The sequence below is a fragment of the Trematosphaeria pertusa genome, assembly GCF_010094035.1.
Source record: "Trematosphaeria pertusa strain CBS 122368 unplaced genomic scaffold BU26scaffold_11, whole genome shotgun sequence".
NCBI classification, from domain to species: Eukaryota; Fungi; Ascomycota; class Dothideomycetes; order Pleosporales; family Trematosphaeriaceae; genus Trematosphaeria; species Trematosphaeria pertusa.
The window spans coordinates 65,745-83,268 of record NW_022987222.1 but is presented as its reverse complement, the minus strand read 5'-3'; the positions used below and the strand labels follow the sequence as shown (position 1 = coordinate 83,268).

The 17,524-nt window shown below is 54.8% G+C and overlaps 4 protein-coding genes across 4 annotated transcripts; 2 read left to right on the top strand and 2 right to left on the bottom strand.

Moving 5' to 3' along the window:
- Nucleotides 1-314: 314 nt before the first annotated feature.
- BU26DRAFT_461125 (tRNA-guanine transglycosylase) lies at nucleotides 315-2,032 on the top strand. The gene is made up of 2 exons (XM_033825053.1): nucleotides 315-658; nucleotides 709-2,032. Exons 1-2 carry the CDS (start codon nucleotides 415-417, stop codon nucleotides 1,965-1,967), a joined length of 1,503 nt encoding a protein of 500 aa, XP_033680817.1. The 5' UTR covers nucleotides 315-414; the 3' UTR covers nucleotides 1,968-2,032.
- Nucleotides 2,033-10,061: 8,029 nt separating this feature from the next.
- Nucleotides 10,062-10,316, bottom strand: BU26DRAFT_411534 (uncharacterized protein; the record flags this gene model as incomplete). The annotated part of the gene is made up of 1 exon (XM_033822947.1): nucleotides 10,062-10,316. A coding segment is annotated over one exon (255 nt), but the record flags the coding sequence as incomplete, so codon positions are not given.
- Nucleotides 10,317-12,133: 1,817 nt separating this feature from the next.
- BU26DRAFT_607126 (uncharacterized protein) lies at nucleotides 12,134-13,168 on the top strand (the record flags this gene model as incomplete). Its single annotated transcript, XM_033835725.1, has 1 exon — nucleotides 12,134-13,168. One exon carries the CDS (start codon nucleotides 12,134-12,136, stop codon nucleotides 13,166-13,168), a length of 1,035 nt encoding a protein of 344 aa, XP_033680815.1.
- A 46-nt stretch (nucleotides 13,169-13,214) lies between these two features.
- BU26DRAFT_607125 (glycoside hydrolase family 7 protein) lies at nucleotides 13,215-14,869 on the bottom strand. Its single transcript, XM_033835724.1, has 3 exons — nucleotides 14,264-14,869; nucleotides 14,090-14,210; nucleotides 13,215-14,039 (listed from the first exon to the last, which is right to left on the bottom strand). The coding sequence occupies exons 1-3, from the start codon at nucleotides 14,823-14,825 to the stop codon at nucleotides 13,352-13,354; spliced, it is 1,371 nt and encodes a 456-aa protein (XP_033680814.1). The 5' UTR covers nucleotides 14,826-14,869; the 3' UTR covers nucleotides 13,215-13,351.
- Nucleotides 14,870-17,524: the final 2,655 nt, after the last annotated feature.

The window sequence follows — 17,524 nt, the reverse complement described above, 5'->3', positions numbered from 1 at the left end:
ATATATAAATTTTTATAGAGAAATATTAAGGTTTTACTTAGTTATTTAAGAAAAACGAGTTAATTTTCGTTAATTTTCGTTGCCAAGAAATCGTAAGGCTTTCGATAATATAGAGCTTTCGATAATAAAGTACGTTATAAGATAATAAATTATTTTAAGAATATAGTAGTTTATAATAGAGAGTTTATGTTTATTCTTTTCACGAGTTCTATAACTCTTAAAAGGGTAAGAGGAGGACACTCGCGCTATCACGTGGAATGCACAGACAATTTTACCATTCCGAGAGATCGCTTTGTGAATTGCAACTTCGGAATCAACGCTCAAAGCTTCTCACAATTCGGAACCCCCAACACCCACGACGATGCTGCGCTTTTGATACATACCACTTGGAACACTTCGATTAGCTGGTTCACCATGTCTTCGGCGAATCCAGCGGCAAACCTCAATCAGCTTCCGCCCGAAATGCTCGACTTCACGCTTCTCAAGACCACCGGCGCGCTCGCCCCTCGCCTCGCTCGTCTATCTCTTGCGGGGCGGAAGCCGATATTAACTCCTGCATTCATCGGAAATACTTCGCGTGGAGTTATACCGCATGTGTCACAGGACAATTTCCGGAAATGCGTCGGTCTGAATGGTGTCTACGTCGCGCTCGAAGATTGTACGTATCCAGCCCAATGGTATACAATGAGCGTAGCTGACAAGGGGCAGTCGTCGAGAAGCACCCCCAAAAGACGCCGCCCATTTTCCTGTACGATGTCCCAGACCCGCTCCGCAGATTCATCGCCTTCCCGCAAGACACGCTCCTCGTCCTGGGCGCCCGCCGTACACCTCCTATACCGTGCCCCAATGCGAACACGAATACCGAGATAAGCTTGTTGACATCAGTGGGGTTCAAGGCTATGAGCTCGGATTACTACGCTGCTGCGGCGCGGAAGCTGCAACCGGATATCGTGGTGGGGCTCGCAGATATACCGTTCGGACAGGAAGCCGTGGGCACGAAGAGGAAGGACAAGATGAGCGACAGGACAGAGACATGGATGCGCGATATAACCGCGAAGAGGAGCTCGATTGGGAAAGATGAGAAACGGTTTAGCATCTTCGCGCCCATTCTGCCCATTGAACGGGATCTGCAGTCGTGGTATTTGGAGCACCTGATGGAAAACATGCTGGACAAGATCAGTGGGCTCGCTATCTATGATGCGTATCTCTTGGATGAACTGCCAGAGGAACTGCTCCGCTTTCCACGCCTGTCGTTGCACGTTCCCGCCAGCCCGCAGGAACTCCTCCGTCAGGTCAGCCTGGGCATGGACATCTTCACTATCCCTTTCGTCTCCTCCGCTACGGACGCAGGTATCGCCTTGGACTTCACTTTCCCGGCACCGGAAAAATCAGACTCTTCTGAGAGCTCGCGACAATCCCTCGGGATCGATATGTGGCAGGCCTCGCACGCCGAATCCGTGACTCCGCTAACCGAAGGCTGTACTTGCTACGCCTGCACCACGCACCACCGCGCCTACATCCAGCACCTTCTCTCCGCCAAAGAAATGCTCGGCTGGGTCCTTATCCAAATCCACAACCACGGCATCCTCGACGCCTTCTTCGCCGGCGTGCGCACCTCCATCGAATCCGGCACCTTCGACGCCGACGTCGCCGCCTACGAAGCCTTCTACGAACCGACGCTGCCGGAGAAAACGGGTCAGGGTCCAAGGGTGAGGGGATACCAGTTCCAGAGCCAGGAGCACGGGAAGGCGGGCAAGAAGAATCCGAAGGGGTTTAAGAAGTTGAACGGCGAGGCGGAGATGAATGGGGAGGTGAGGTTGAAGGCGGCGCACGGGCAGCAGCCGAACAGGAAGCCGGCGATGCGGGATGTTATTGACGATGAGGCGTTGCTTGGGTTGGTGGGGATGGAGAGGGTGGAGCCGGAGGTGCAGATGGAGAGTCTGAAGGTGGAGGATGATAGCTCTTGATGCCTCAGTACAGGGAAAGCTGAGCTCTCAGAGGCAGTCTATACTTGACCAAAGCCATAAGTATGCAAACGCTGTCCCGCAGCTCATCTCTATACATACTCCCTCCCCACACCTCCTTCGTCCTTTCAACTCCTCTCTTCTCTCTCCCCCTCTTCATACCTCAAACCCGCCCGCCCCTATCAAACCACCCTTCCCGCCACGCACTCCCCCCACCCATCCCCTGCCCCCTAGAATCCCCCGCTCCCAAATGCCCGCTCATGCCCTCGCACTCCGCGCACTTCGCGTGCCGGCACACGGTGCACAGATTCGTCGTCGGCAGCGGCTTGCCGCCGATGATGGTGTATGGCTTCGGCGCGTTGTCGTAGTCGCAGATGTGGCAGTGCCAGGGGGCGGTTGGGGCGTGGGGGTGTGGCATTGTTGGATGTGTGGTGGTTTACGTTTGGGGGGACGGTGTGAGTTTGGGGTTGGTTTGGTGAGGTAGGTGTTGGTGAGGTAGGTGCTGGCGTGGGGATTGTGGGATTGTGGATGGAGGTTTGGTTTGGGTTGTCTATGTGGAAGGTTGGAAAGAGGAGGTGTGGCAGGAGGATGGGGACGTATGTATGTATGTATGTATATATGCATGTTGACATTCACAGACTCTCCTTCCTTCCTTCTTTGCACGAGTAATTCAAACGCCGCCCGCTATTTCATCATTCCAATTCAATCCCCTCCCGTATCCTCTCCTCTCCGCCTTCAATATCCACAAACTGTACCTACGCGGCCTGCTTGGCCTTTGACTCGCCCCCTTCACCGTTCTAAAACATCACCGCCGCTACCCTCCTCCTATCTATTCCCTTTCCCGTCAATCTGCCCCGCAACGTCAATCAATAACCTGCTCGCACTTATAGCACCAGAAATGCCCACACTGTCTGCACCGCGCCGGCTCGTCGCCGATCTGCGGCGGGTTCTTTTTGCCGTTCGCGCAGACGTGGCAGATCCAGCTGCGCCGTGGGGTGCTGGTATTTAGGAGCTCGTGCGGGTCGAGGAGCATTGTGGCGTGGGCGTGGGGAGGGACGTTTGGGACGCGTGGACGCTGGTTTGGTTGTGTGGCGAAGTGTGCGACTGTGTGCGTGGGCGCTGGGGGTCAGGCTCTGAGGCGTACTGCGTTGCTGAGTGGGTGAGTGGGTGAGTGTCATCGCGGAGGGTTTTATAGGCCGGCGCGTGTGGGCGTGTGAAGAGAAGGGAGGCGAATGTGGTGATGGCGGTATGCGATGCGAGGCTTCACCTGCGAGAGTGGCATTGAGCGCCCCCTTGAAGGTTTCGGTGTACGTGAAGGCCCGCTTGGGTTGGGCTCGCGGTCGTGGGCTCTGGCCGCGTGCCAGTTCGGGAAGGAACCGGAAGAGGCAGCGGCGATGCACGGTGGAGAGGCGCGCTGGGGTGACGCTCGTGGATGCGGTGGCATAGGAGAGGGCGGCAGCGGTTGAGGTGCATGGCGGAGAGGCTGTCGCGCGCCGCGCTGGTGGTGTGGATTGCGTTGAAGATGGAGTGTCACGGTCGAGGCTTCGCCTTCACCGCGCGCTTCAAATCGGGCAGGAGCGAGCCTCATATGGCTTGACATTGCTGTGGGAGGCGACCAAGATGACGGCGACAGCGGAGGGTCGTGACAGAGCTGCTCGTGGGGACAGTGGCCATAGAGCCGCTGGAGTTGAAGCTGAGGTTTTCTCTTGTACTGTTGTCACCAGCGGGCTCGCTCTGCTTCATGGGAGCTGCAACATCTACACGGATACTGGAAGCGACTACTAGATGAAGGCAGGCTCTCACGCAACGGCATGACTGGCTCAAGCGTACATGAGGAAGGCACTGCACGAAAGTAAAGCGTCCACAGCGGACTCATGGGCCTGCCTACGCGCTCTCAGTGCCACGCCGTCAGATGAGGGCAAGAGCGCGACGTAGAGGCATCACCAATCCGGCTCCACCAGGCAGCCCGTGCAAAAGGATGGATAGGCAAGAGTGCGCTACCTCACCTCACCTCACCCCCGACAACGCACCTCACCTCCAAGCTGCCTCACAACAAGAAAGCTGCCTCAAGACAGACACTCACCTCGCACCAACCAGCCCAACTTCCACTCTCACCTCACCTCACCTCTGCTCCTCTCACCACACCCCTCTTACAAACACCAAGGCTTCTTCTTCAACGCACCAGCAGCGCCAGCAACGTCAATGAAAAAAAGAACGGAAGGCCGTAGTAAAGAGTAGACAAGACACACACCACCAGCACAAAGATGAGCGCACCGCCCTCGCGCACATGGTCACCACCTCCGGACATGAATGAGCCGTCTCAGCATTTCCGCAGCCGCTGTGCAATGGCTGCATGGTGTCCCTGTGGGGTGTGTGTACTAAGCGCCGGTAAACCGGAAAGGAAAAAGGACAAGTGTGAAGAAAAAAAAAAAAGGAGGGAGGGAGGGGGGAGGCCAGGCTTATATAGAGGGGAGGAGGGCCGGCGGTCCGTGCGAAGCGAGCGTGCACGTGATGTGGGAGAAGCGAGGGGGGACGTGCGCGGCGTCGCTGGGGTGACGGCGGAGGGGAGGAGGGAGTTGGGATGGAAGGGTGTTTGTTTGGGGGTTGTTTATCTGCGGGGGGTTGAGGGGTACGAATGAGAGGAGAGACCAGGAGTGGACTGGAGCTGCTGGGGGGTATACTGTGGCCGTAAGCACCTGTTTAAGTCGGGCAGTGAATGTCGCTATCACGTGATTCGCACCGTCCTCAAGCTTTGACGTCTTGGGACAGAGCTTTACTCTGATTGAATATGCATATTTTGAATTCGACGCTCTCACCGCCGTTGCTCACAGTCAGGATTGCAGATGCCCGAGCGCTCCCTTCGTTCAACCACGGCCTCCACACGCCGCCAGCGCTGAACACTATGATGGCCATAAACTTACAATACATTTTTCATCGCGCTCGATATGCGCATTAGGGAGAAGGTGGAACCGTATGGTAACGCTAAGAAGTTGGAGTTTGCGAAATGGGCGTCGAACAGTGAGTGGCGGGAACTGGTGCGATATAATCTCCATGAGCATAACTTACACGCACGAAAATGTATACCAGTATGCACTAAGATCGGATTAAGGCATGATGGCGTGCGGACTCTAATATTACCTGGACGGCTTCTGCTTCTTTGTCTCTCTAGGATTGAGTTGGACATCGAGATTCGGGATATATGAGAGGCATGTTGGTCCTGTGGTGCTTGACCAAGGGACAAAACGCCGGCATGCACTTGCTAAGAAACACACGCATTGCTTGTAATGACGAGTAATACCTGGATAAACTAAATCTGAAGGAACCGAATAAATTAGAGAACTTCCTCAAATGGAAATGTCCTAACGCCGAACTCCTCGCTATAGACAGCGACATAACTACACTCTCAGCCCATCAAAATCTCGCTCGTCTTCAAGCCGGGTGAAGAAATTGCTGAGTGTTCCCCGGCTTCGTGACTATTGCTTTGCTAGCCACCCTCTCGAAGCTCCGCTCTAAAGTCCAAGACTTTAACGTTGTGCAAACGTGCTCCTTGTTGACACGCAACATTGGATCCGCCTGTTTCCGCCCTGGCGTACCGTAAGAGTCCCTACTAGAGCGACGCATCCGTTCTCCATTGTGTCTTGAATGTGTACCCGAGGCTGTTCCATGCTTGATTGGCTCTCGGTGCCAGTGCTTACCTGGCCGTCTCATAGCTACATGGTACTGCTGCATGTGCCGGTCGAGCTCGTGCGTGCCACGGAACCCTTCGGGTCGTTTGTTGCAGTGCGGACACTTGATCTTCGGGTGCTGAGGTCGAACGTACCTTGGTCCAGGGTCGCTGTCGTGTTCTCGGAGACTTGCGTCGTGTTCTCGGAGGCTTGTGTCAAGCCTTCGTGTGTATTGAGCGACATCTTAGCATTCCCGCGTTCCATGGTGGTCTGGATCGTGGTCTGGGGTATGACAACCAGCTAAACTCTTGCCCCGGTCGAAGACTGCTTCGTCCTGGTATCTTTCCCTTGCCACGACTCCTCGGTTCATCGTCGCATATCTTAAAGGAGCCGGGGCATAAGTCAGTAGGGATACCTGCCAAACATCAAGCCAGATACGGAGCTTTCCAAGCTCTCGGTCGATCAAAACGAGCACATCCTGAAGGATACGCTCGCGAAGTATGGTGAAGCGCCGCTTCGATAGCTCCTCTGATTGAAGTTGTATCCCCTCGAAGTTGCGCACGCTTTCCGTTTCCGAGGCCCCAAGCGCATCAAGACCTGGAGATCCGGGATTGGCGGTGGCGATGGGTCTTCTGATTTGGTCGAGCTTCAAATAGGAATCCGGGTACTTCATCAGGGATAGTTGCGGGACATGATCGATCGACGGACGTGGGAGGTTGGGTGTCATGCAATCCTTCAACATAACCAAGTACTCGAGCAGCCGCATGGTGGCTTGAGCACCGAACTGGCAATGTAACTGAGCACGTCGGTGACAGGGCGTACCCAAATCCTGTAAAGTGGTGGCTATAGAAGGGTAAGCAAATAATGTTATGCGCGCAAGACAAGTGTACGTACTGCTATCTTTATTCCTAGACCCCTTGCGTTGGTCGGTGGGTCGGCTAGTTGTCCGGTTTCTATCTTCGTTCGTGGCTTCATAGGTAATAAATGGTGCGTTACCTAGCTGGGGGCTTTTGGCACATGGAGTCTGTGCATCTCGAGCGCACGTAGCTCTCGTGCGGAAGGGTGACCACGGGTCATCGCGAGCTGGCGGCGGCGCCAAGTGTGGATCGGGGGCTTTCGGATAAGGCCCTCGCGGCGAGAGTGGAATGTGTAATACGAAGGGCAGCCGCCAGTGCGTGCGTAGGGACGTCACAGGGACAACGTAGCCGCTATAATCGATGCAACTAGCGGGGAGGTTGACATCGGCATTCGGAGAGCCTTTACTGGATAACCTAAATTAAATATCAGCCTTCCTGCTAGCATCAGGTCTAAAAGCTATTCTTTGGCACCTTTTTCCATCCCCAGATTCGTTTTCAAGTCTCCGCCGACGCGCTGGCGACCTGGTGCGTCCCACACTTCCCTGATCGCGCTTGCAGACGTCGACGTTACAACTGAGTGCTGAACATGTAGAGGCTGTGTCGGAGAGGTGGTGGTACTTGAAGGATGGGTGGGGCCTAGACAAAGGCTTCCAAAAAAGGTCTTTGGCCTGGCGGGTGTCCGTCGAGTTGGTGGCAGAAGGAGCAGCGCCTTCACTGGAATACTTCCGTTTCCAATTTTCAGTCTCTCTCAGTAAGAAAGCATTGATGCCCATGGCGACTCCAGCGGGAACATCTCGCGACACGTCATCTTGGCTTGAGTTGCGATGCTGACTGTTATCTGATCCGACCGGCGTATGATTCTCCGAACCTTCAGCATCATAGTTATCGCGCTTCGAATGCGAGTTCATTGGATATTCATTGGATGTCGTTGCTTCCAATGATATTGCTGCGTGAATTGCTGCGAGATCCCTAGCAGCGTCCAGGCGACTCTCGCGATGGCAGACTAGTCGTCGAAAAGCTTCTTGGTTCTTTCCGGTCCTCATGAGCGCCTTCGGACTCTCTGGAGGGTGATACAGAGCCCATAGTGCGAGAAGATTTGCACGCACTAGGACGTCGATGAAGGTCTCCATTCGGACATTAGGAATCTCTAGGAACGGGGATAGAACGGCAAGACTGCCAAGATCCTCGAAAGCGCCGAAGTACATCAGAGTTCCAAGGGTAAAGGCCAGGTTGGTTTGAATGAGGAAGACAATAGCCTCGTAGGCACCCAGTCGGACTCGTAAGGACGAAGGCAACCTCTCGAAGATCCAGTCCAGGCAATATTGAGTTAAGTATACGGAGTCGACTGATAAGACCAGAGCAATTCCGCTTGCGGTTCGCTGCGTCGAACGGAGACCGAGGTATAGGAGTAGCGTAATCGATGGGACTGAAGAAGGCACGTGCTTCCTCCGGAACCATGGTCTTTGGTGGACGGAAGTTCCCTGTCTGTGAGTTACGACGGCATGCTCAACGATAGAATTCATGAGAAGGCGCCCTAGACCAATTCCAATCAAGACGGATACCAGGGAAGCGAGAAAAGTGTTCCAGAGTAGCCGGATGAGGGTCCAGTCATAGGCCCCGATAACCGAACCACGCTCAGGCGTCAGGAGAAGACAAAGGGTAAGGCTGACGGCCATGCATGCCCAACAGATAATCGACCGCCCGCATCGCAAATTTTGGTTTCGCTGATCCATCATGAAAGGAGCGATCTCGCCATGGGGCTCAGAAAGTCCCACGTTGAAGGGTAGCAACACTGTGTGAGCTGCCTTCATGATCTGGGCGAGATTGTTTCGTAGTCCGTGTATTAGGAACTGCCGACGAGGTTGAGCAAAAAGATAGCCCAGGTCGTCGAGGGTAGACCGCTTATCACTCCAAGAGGGCGGAAGACAGAGCCACCCCATGCCGAGCCACCATGCGAGGATTAGCCCATACTGCCAGGAGAACGGACGAGGGCCAACAGGGTTCACCAAATTGTCCGTTTTCAATAGAACTACTCTGATGGCGTCCAATAGGCAGATGGAACCTGCTAGGGCCAGAAATCCTCGAAAGGAAGGTTGTGCTCTGAAGGATGATACAGGACGGCATGCGATGAGTTCGTTGAATGTTGCATCGATGATCGCTGTGCAACACAATGCGATGAGACCCTGCAATAGTACCAAACACACTGTGAGAGGTCCGTTCGAGAGCAGGGAGCCAGGAGGTAAGGACCAGAGTACAAACAAACAGACGCCCAAGTATGTGGTTAGCCTTACGAATTGCAAGCAGAGGACTGAGAAGGTCGGAGACCGAGTAGTGTTGTCCGGGACACTTTCAAACGAAGAAAGTGACTCTCGTTGGAAGCCATGGCGACGAACAGACGAATGCCAATACATCGCAAGTAGTCGAAGGGTCATAGAAAAAGATCCTATGGCAAGCGAGACGCCGGGGTTGCAGACGGCGAGCGCTACAAAGCCGCTGAGGGCCCAAGAGCCCGGAGAGAACGACTTTGTCCACTCGGAAGCCCATCCGGAGTGGTCCGTGGCGGAAGCCGTCGCAACAAGGCCAAGGAAAGCTAGACAAAGCACCTTACAAACAGCGCAAATTTTCTCTATCCGGTTATATGAGCCGAGTACGAAAGATGAAAGCGGTATGGCAAGAAGGCTAGAGATGGCGGATACGCCGATCCAGATCCACCAGTCTTCGGGGTCGTTTTTTGCGGTGAGAACGCTGACGATGAGGTATCCCAGCTGCATCAAAAATGGTAATGCTGATAGGAAGGTGATGGCGATGGCTAATATCAGAGCTTTTCTGACTCGCTTCCTTGGTTTATGGGGCGTTCGGGTATAGCTAGTTGGGACCCACACCAAGGTCGCCAAGAGAAGGGTAGAGTAGGTGGCGGCTAGTGCTCTGCCTTGCCAACCCATGCTTATGGAGCTGATGCCGCTATTGGAGTCCGCATCCGGAGTTCTGCGTAACATGAGGAGGCCGGATTTTGTTGCTGATGATCCGACATATACTACCACGGCCCACGAGAGCAAGTTCCCCAACAACGTGTATGACAGGTCTTCGTCATAAAGCAGCCAGAAGAGAACCGTGGGGAGAACTGAGATCAGCCATGGGAGTCTTACCCCCCAAAGCTCCAGCGGATTTTCCGGATACGAGATAGGTAGAGTGACGGAAGTCTGGAGGTCGTTGGCCCAAAGAGAGGATCGAATTGGTAGGCAGAATAATTCGACTCCTAGAAGCACGGTGATGGCGAAGCTGAAAACGCCGTGGACCGGTAGAGACATGGAAAAATGGCAGCAATCGAGCCAAAGCCAGACTAAGTTTTGGGGAAGTTGGAATACCCCAGTTCCTATGAATTTGTTTATGACAAAGCTGAAGATATCAAATGTTGAGAGGCGCCGGGTGGGTCGGGGGGTAACCATCAGCTCTGTATGTCCAGCCAGGTCCACATCCAGCGTATCACCGGCCGCAGTCCGGGAAGTCCGGTGAGACGAGTGTTCGTTCGGGGGAATATCCTCTGTGCCAGTCGCATTATGAAACATTGTGAGCTCTTCTACAGCCTGGTGTGCGGCCAGGACGTAGGCAGTTCCTGTTGTTCGACATCCGAGGACCAGGTGCCCGTAAGTCTCTCCCGTAGCAGCGTCGAGAATGGCAGACCCACAATCTCCATTTGCTAGAGTACCATTGAAGCGCACGGTATACACTTTCTGGAAGGAGGTACAGTTGTGTAGGCGCGTATAGGAAGGCGTACCGCAAAGCTTTCCGAAGAGTTTCCCACCGGAAGCTGTGTAGGTGTATACTGTGGTATCATCTTTCGGGCTGTGGAAGATATGATCGTAGGCAAATACTCGTGACTCTTGATTTGCGGATCGCTCCAACGTCTTCTTGACCTCTAAGTCGGTGATCTCGATCAAGGCCAAGTCCCTTTCGGGCGCTGACCAAACAAGCTTCCCGAGTGGTGACAATGACGCTTCAGTGGGTTGAGTAGATTGCTTGAGCTCGAGGTTCTGATGAGGTAGCGCGAATGGCGTCAGCCTAGCAGCCGCACTGTCAAGCATAGTCTGAGTGTCCGGGGAGGGGTCGTGGATAGCTCCTTTCGGCGTGGGGCTCTCCGAAAATATGGACGAACATCGCGAGCTCCCGCTACCGGATGACGAGGCGTTTGACCAGATATCTGGGCTTTGGCTTCCTACGCTCGTAATGGAGATACTGGTTTCGTCGTCGACATCCATCTCAGAGTCCGTGTCGGAGTCAACCTCGAATTCGTCGTCGGTAGTAAAGCCTGACTCATCGGCGGTAGAAGGGGTGTTGCAGAAGGCATGGTACACTGTCTGATAGAATATTTGGTCGCCTTTGCGAATTGCGTTGGCCGTCGCAGTTCGGAAGGATGACGAATGACGAACATAGACAGGTAGTCCGAGAGCAGAAACTGGTTTGGATGCATCGAAAAAGACCTCCGTCGAAATGCTGGGGGTCGCTGTATTGCGTCCGCGCCTCTCATATGATGCAAGCGCCTCTATCTTGTTAGAGCCCGGATCCTTGGAGACGTAGGCGGTCCCAAAAGCCGAGTACCGTGTGAGGATGCCGCTCTCCTTCATCGCTTTCCGTGCGTCTTTGCGTGACTTTGGACTCTTCGATATGAACACAACTGTGGGTACTGCAGCCTGTACGGACTCTCCAATCATATACAGGGAGATGGTAATGTGATCTTCACCAGGGATAGATCCGAAATAGCCGTCTAAGTATTTGGTGATCTGGTCCGCTAAACTGTCCCACTGGTCTGTGTACACCCCATTTGCTTGCCAGCAGAATTTGGAGCGGCCTTTGGAGGAGCGGCCGAACGGTCCGATCAAGGTACCCGGCGACGAGGCTGTTTCTGATGGTTTCGTGCGAGGTTCCTTGGGCCTCCGAGAGACGAACGCTTCCAGAAGTTGGGCGATCATGACATCTGAGAGGAAGCCCTTGGGCTTTGGCTCCGACGGGCTCAATTGAGACAGAATGAGACGAAGTACTCTTCGAGGAGCGTGAAGAGGAGAAGGGCGGGAAAAGGGCGAGGGAAAGGCGGCGACCGGGAATATGCCAATAAGCAGGCTAAGGACTACCACGTACGGTGTGTTTGGAACCTTGCTTCGGACCATGAAAGATTGGCGTTCAGCATTGGGGCGCAGTCCTCCTGAAGGCGGCGAGGCGTCGAGTTCCTGCAGCAAGCTTCAGCCGTGGCGCCATTCGGGGCTGGTGCAGTGCCGTCTTCGAATTGAGAGAACAGGCGGAAGCTACGCGGGACGGCAAATGAGCCAGTAGAGCCATATCACTATGCCAGAGCCGTACAGAAGGAAATGCGGGCGTTGACAAGTCGGTGTTGTCGTGAATGTGTGATGGTGGGAGTATCTCGACGCGATGTCTTCTCGCTTACGCCTGCCGTGTTCGACGAATCATCGACCCTAGAGATCGCTTGGAATCAAAAACAAGCCACCACCATGCAAGTGACGAGATGGCGCTCACCGGAACAATGCCATAGTATCCGCAGCCGCCTGCGAGGGCCCGTCTAGGCTGAGCCATGGCCCATTAAACTGTGATTTCGGTCTGCCAGAGCTCAACCCGTGCAGCAGCTCCCATCTTGATAATGGCATCATTACAGGAGGAGCTCCAGGATACGCCATTCACCCGCAAAACGAGACGCGACATTCTCCAAAACCTATGGCCCGCCTTGTTCGAAGCCGAGGCGGAATACCTCGACTGGGACGCGTACTTCGACTACTACGAAAGCCAGTGCGACCACGCGCTCCACCAGCAGGGCCGGCACATCCTAGTCCGGACGCATCAGCACATCGTCGACATAGCCCAGCAGCTAGAAGAGGGCGCCACTCGGGAATCAATTAAAGAGAACCTCAAGACACTATTCACATCGCCCAGCCCGCCGAACGAAGACGAAGTCCTGGACAATTCCATCGACCTAGCCGTCCGGCTGTACCTCATGGTCAACATCGGCGCCAACAAATCCACCATAACACGAGGCCAGAAGCTCGTCTGGGCGTCCGGCAGCCTGAAGCGTTTCCTCGCAGACTACTTCAACGAGCCCCCAGTCCTCAGCAACAGCAACGTGCGCTTCGAGAAGGCCTTCACGGCGTCCAACATCGAGCGCATCGCCGGCATCAAGATCGTCCTGACAGACAACATCGCCGACCACCTGCGCATGGTCGACGACGACGACAAGCGCGTCGCGATATTCCACCACGCCTCGTTCCTCAAATGGCAGACGAGCGCCCTCTTCCCGCCCGGCCTCGTCGACGAAACCCTCCGCACTCTCGCCCTGCTCTTTCCCAAGCAAGCCCCCCAAACGAAGAAATGGTTTCTTTCCCTGCCCCCAACACCCCTCGCAGACCGCCAGCTCGTCGCCTGCGACCAGCTGCGCCTTGACGACCGCCAGATCGAAACGTACCGCTTCTGGCACGACCGGCTCATCATCCTCAAGCAAGCCTTCGATGAGTCGCGGCCCGCGAGGCTGTCGCAATGGTGGCATGACCGACGCAACGGGTACCAGTGGTACACGTTTTGGGTCGCTGTATTTGTACTGTTCTTGACGATTTTCTTTGGGCTGGTGCAGAGTATCGAGGGCGCATTGCAGGTATATAAAGCATATCATCCTACGTCGAGGTGAGCGATGAACGACGCTGCAAAGCCTGAAGGCATAGGCGGAGGAAAGGCGAGTAACGAGCGTGATTGTACCGCAAGGATCAACTATATACACGAAGACCTCTTTCGCACCCTCGTCCACCCGACCACTCTACCCCATGCACGCTATCTACGACGGCTCTAGCCACCCCACTTCAAGCTCAGCCCTCTAAGCAGGCTGCTGGAAAGTCGAGCCAACAGGACCGAACTTGATGTTGGAGAAGATAACCTGGGCATCCGGGCTCTGGCTCTCGACGTCAGCAGGAACACCCGAGCTCGTCGGGCAGTCGCCACGGGCGATACCCGGCTTCTCGGGGTCCTGATCAGTCGGGTAATTGCTATCAAGCCACAGCATGTTAGCATAGTGGTCATCCCACAAGCTCATCACAAGCACCATGCCCAGATCCATGCCCTTGCTCATGCTGCTGAAGCCGCCCCACTGGTTGAACGGGTAGACCTCCTCCTGGAACACCTGTTGCTCCGTGTCGCACCACTCCTGCGTGAGCGAGTTGCCCGTCATACCGGGAATCGTGGGCTCGGGGTTCACAATCACCTTGCCGCCTTGCACGTAGAAGCGCTTGATCTCCGTGAGCTGGCTGCCGGATCCGATGAATTGCGTCACAACGGTCATCTTCTGCGACGTATCGACCGTCTTGCCCTTGCCGTAGAAGTCCTTGACACCGACACGGAACGGGTTGAAGTCGCAGCCGTTGGCGTCGCAGCTGCCAGCGTAGCGGTCGAGCGAGTAGGTGCCACCACAGCTGGTGTCCGTGCAGACGGAGTAGCCCTCGGGTGAGCATGAGTGCGGGGTGAGCGCAGTGGAGACGGAGTTGGCCTCCCACACGTCCATCTCAGCGCTGTCTTCGTCAGCAGTTACTCAATGCGAGTTCATGTGTAGTGTACGTACCAGCAAGCGCCCTTCTTGCCGACACCAGCGTTCGCGTCATTGGATGACGGCTCCCATCCCTCAGCGTTGGCCTCGCCACCAACGAACTTCAGATCGCGAGCGCACTGGGCATCGCAGTAGCCTGTGAGGCGTGTGAGCACACTTGACCACGACTAGGCGTTTCTCAATACATACCAGATCCGTACTTGGCGCCAGGGGCGCCGTGGCCTTTCTCAGGCATGGAGACGAAGTACAGAGCTCCGTTGAGACCGCATGGCAACTTCGACATGTCGACGTCAAAGGTGAATTCATTGCCGATCAACTTGAACATCTCATAGCTGCTCGAGTCCTTCATCAGGTACAAGCGAGAGCCGATGTTGGTTGAGTACTGGCCCTTGGTGATGAACTTGAGGGTCAATGCGTTAGAGCTCGTCGTAACGCCATACGTTCCGCTGTAGTCGGCGCCCTCCATGGCACAATTCTTGCTGCAGCTCGCATTGTCAGGGCAAGCAGTCGTGTTCCACTCGTTGCCATCGTAGCAGTTCGTATAGCCGCTCTTCACATGGAGCCATCGCCAGTTAGAGTCAATGACAACCTCTCCGTTGACGTTGCTGCAGCTGCTGCCACCCTTGCCCGTGCAACGCTGCCACGACATCTTGGGATGGGTCTCCGTCTGGAGGTCGCCGACGAGGAAGGCGGTGGCCGGCGTGGCGGCGAGCAAAGCCGTAACGGCCTTGAGTGCGAAAGAAGACACCATGATGAATCAAGATGCAGATATCCGACAAGGAAGGACTGGTCGTGACACCGGCTCAAGAGGCTGAGGCGGCTTTCCTTTTATACCCCCAGGCGTTCCCTGGCTGGTTTCCCCGGAAAATCAAAAACATCCATGGTAAATTGCAGTATACTCAGAGAAGGTTCCAAGGCCAGATCTGAAATGAAAATAAGGGGGTCTTCGGATCAGAAGGTCGACGGGCCGTTGGGGCTGAGCTCCGGTCGATACGAGTTGAGCCTCTAGGAAGCGTTGGGAGACCACACCACCAAGTTTTCTCGAAAATTGTGCCGCCTTCCAGAGCTGCTTGGCTGTTCCTAAGAGGTGAGGTCGCGACGGCGCTGCCAAGATGAGGATATTCTGGTATATCGACGCTAAGACCAGCTATATGCTGGTGTGGTGCGGGGTAAGCGTACCAGAAAACGAGGAAGAATGGCGGAAAGTGAAGATACGAAGCGAAGACTGACAAGCTTCGTCGGCGGAGGTCTTGTCGTATTTATATTTCCTTGTCCGTGGTCTTGGTGGCTTGGTGTTCGGTTCCCGTCCCGGAAGGTCATGCACCCCGCTTCATCTATTTGCCAGGGATATAGATGAGGCTGAATTAACGGAACTTCCGCCTCGAAAAACCATTCGGTGCATGTGAATAATGTGCTCGCTTGCACACCGTCCACTAAGGTTGTACCGGGCCAGCCGTCGATTGAACGTCGATTTCCACGTGTGACAAAGTTCTGATTCGTGTCGGTAGCGCAGTACATTGAGGTGCTAGGAGAGAGAATGCAGGGTGGTCTAAGCGACGTAGAATTCTAGAATGTAGTGGCATGTTCCGAGGATTCTGAGAACGTGAGCTGCGTTGGGATTGCAGGTGTGATAAGTGGTGGATTTGGAAGGCGAAGGTTGGCCGACATCATAGGAGTCACCCCACCTCATTCTCAGAACACGAAACCCCTGATCTTGTGCAACAGTTTCATCTCGCCGTGCAAGAGGCCGAGAGATTTCATCTTTTGCGTCCAATTATCGATTAGCTCTTGATGTCGCCGAGAATCGAGGTCCAGGGGAGGCTGTCGGGGAATGCGCGGACGGAAATCAAACCCAATCGCGAGGTGCTCGACGGAGCAAGTGACTCCGAGATACCTAAGCCTATGAAGTCCAGTGAGTGTTCCGAGGGGATGTGAGGATATTGCCACCGAGCAATGGAAATAATACCGGCCCTGTCTGCCTGCGTGACATTGAAGCAGGAAACTGCGAGCCGTTGTTTAGGCTAGCACGAGACGTTTCCTACCATGTCATGGATATCGGGCATTGATAGCCACCGAGGTGGTCGGGCCCGGCCTCGAGTCAGGATTCAAACGATCACAGAAATTCCCCGAAACATTCTTGATATGCAGATGCTGGCGTGAGATGGCCCGCCGGCGGTGAGATCCCGCCGAAGCCTAGATTTTGTGGTGGTTTGGTCGACCAATAGCGGCTTCGACCTTTCGATGATGCCCCTTCCGAGCTTGGGGATGAGCGGGGCGCATCACCATATTTGTCAATGTTTCCGCACCTGAACATCCCTTCCGTGGGCTGGCAGTCTCCCGCGCTCTGTTCAAGCCGATTGATGATGCGCAGATACATTGCGGACTCCCTATTGCTTACTGCGTCAAGACCTACCAGCTTTGTTGTCTTGCCGCCCTGATATGAGCTGCTTTTCGCAGACTCTCCTAGCGAGTATGCAGCATATCCAATGTGGCTGGATGTACCCCGCGTGAAATCTGGATTAGAGTCGAGAATGAAAGCCGTTAAAGGCGATTCGATCGGCTGAACCCGTGACCGCTATGTCATTGCAAGAAGCTACACCACTCGCACGATTGTAGTGTCATTCCGTAGGTGGGCCATTTGGAAGCATTACGCTGGAGCACGTGCGGAGGGGGATATCTGGAATCTGATACCGTAGGTCTGACTGGAGTTCGCTAGTCCGGTCCCTGAAGAGTCATCGTGCACGCATATCGCGGCTGTCTTTTTGAGCAGATTTCGACGATTGAGCTGATCGGAGTACGGCGATGGGGTGGGATACGGAGGACTCATGCTGTGGTCTAGAGTCTCATCGCATGGATGTGTTGAAGCTTCACTGGACCTTGTCGAGCCGGAGATAGAACAACCGAGAGTTCTGCGGAGGTCAAAGTAAGACGTCGAGTTATACTTTGGCGGGTAGAGTCCCATTGCTGCTGACAAAGCAAGGGATGACTCCTGTAGTGTAGGAGAGGGTAGTCGCAACGGGCGGGAGCGGGCGCATGATAGATTGGATATCGGCCCTACCACGTCCAGGAACTCTCACATACCGCCACACCCGTTTCGGGTTACGCTGGATCTCCGATTCCTATGAATACGCCTCGAGGGAGCTACATTATCTGAACAGACCAGTCTGAAATGAAGCATCAGGCGTGCGACGAAACCGCCAGTCCACGAGAGGGAAAGGCCAAGGAATGGCGGCATGAAAGGAATAAACCGCACGAATTTGTAAGAAAGGTAAGCGATCCTTCCCGCAGCATATGAACAGATACGGTGCTGTAGGGCTGCGAGCGTAGTCAGCCCAAGCGGTTAGGGTTACGCAGAAGCCGGCGTTAGGGGGCTTGGCACGGAGATTAGCGCTAACGCGATGCGGGAAAGAACGCGACGCCGCTGACAGACAACGACAGTCCAACCGTTGT

Excerpts from the sequence above, each read along its gene's own strand:
- BU26DRAFT_461125 (XM_033825053.1), top strand. The coding sequence starts at position 415 with ATGTCTTCGGCGAATCCAGCGGCAAACCTCAATCAGCTTCCGCCCGAA. Across the intron at positions 659-708 it reads CTACGTCGCGCTCGAAGATT|TCGTCGAGAAGCACCCCCAA; the intron begins GTACGTATCCAG and ends GACAAGGGGCAG.
- BU26DRAFT_607125 (XM_033835724.1), bottom strand. The coding sequence starts at position 14,825 with ATGGTGTCTTCTTTCGCACTCAAGGCCGTTACGGCTTTGCTCGCCGCC. Across the intron at positions 14,211-14,263 it reads TGGCGCCAAGTACGGATCTG|GCTACTGCGATGCCCAGTGC; the intron begins GTATGTATTGAG and ends CACGCCTCACAG. Across the intron at positions 14,040-14,089 it reads GGCAAGAAGGGCGCTTGCTG|CGCTGAGATGGACGTGTGGG; the intron begins GTACGTACACTA and ends TGACGAAGACAG.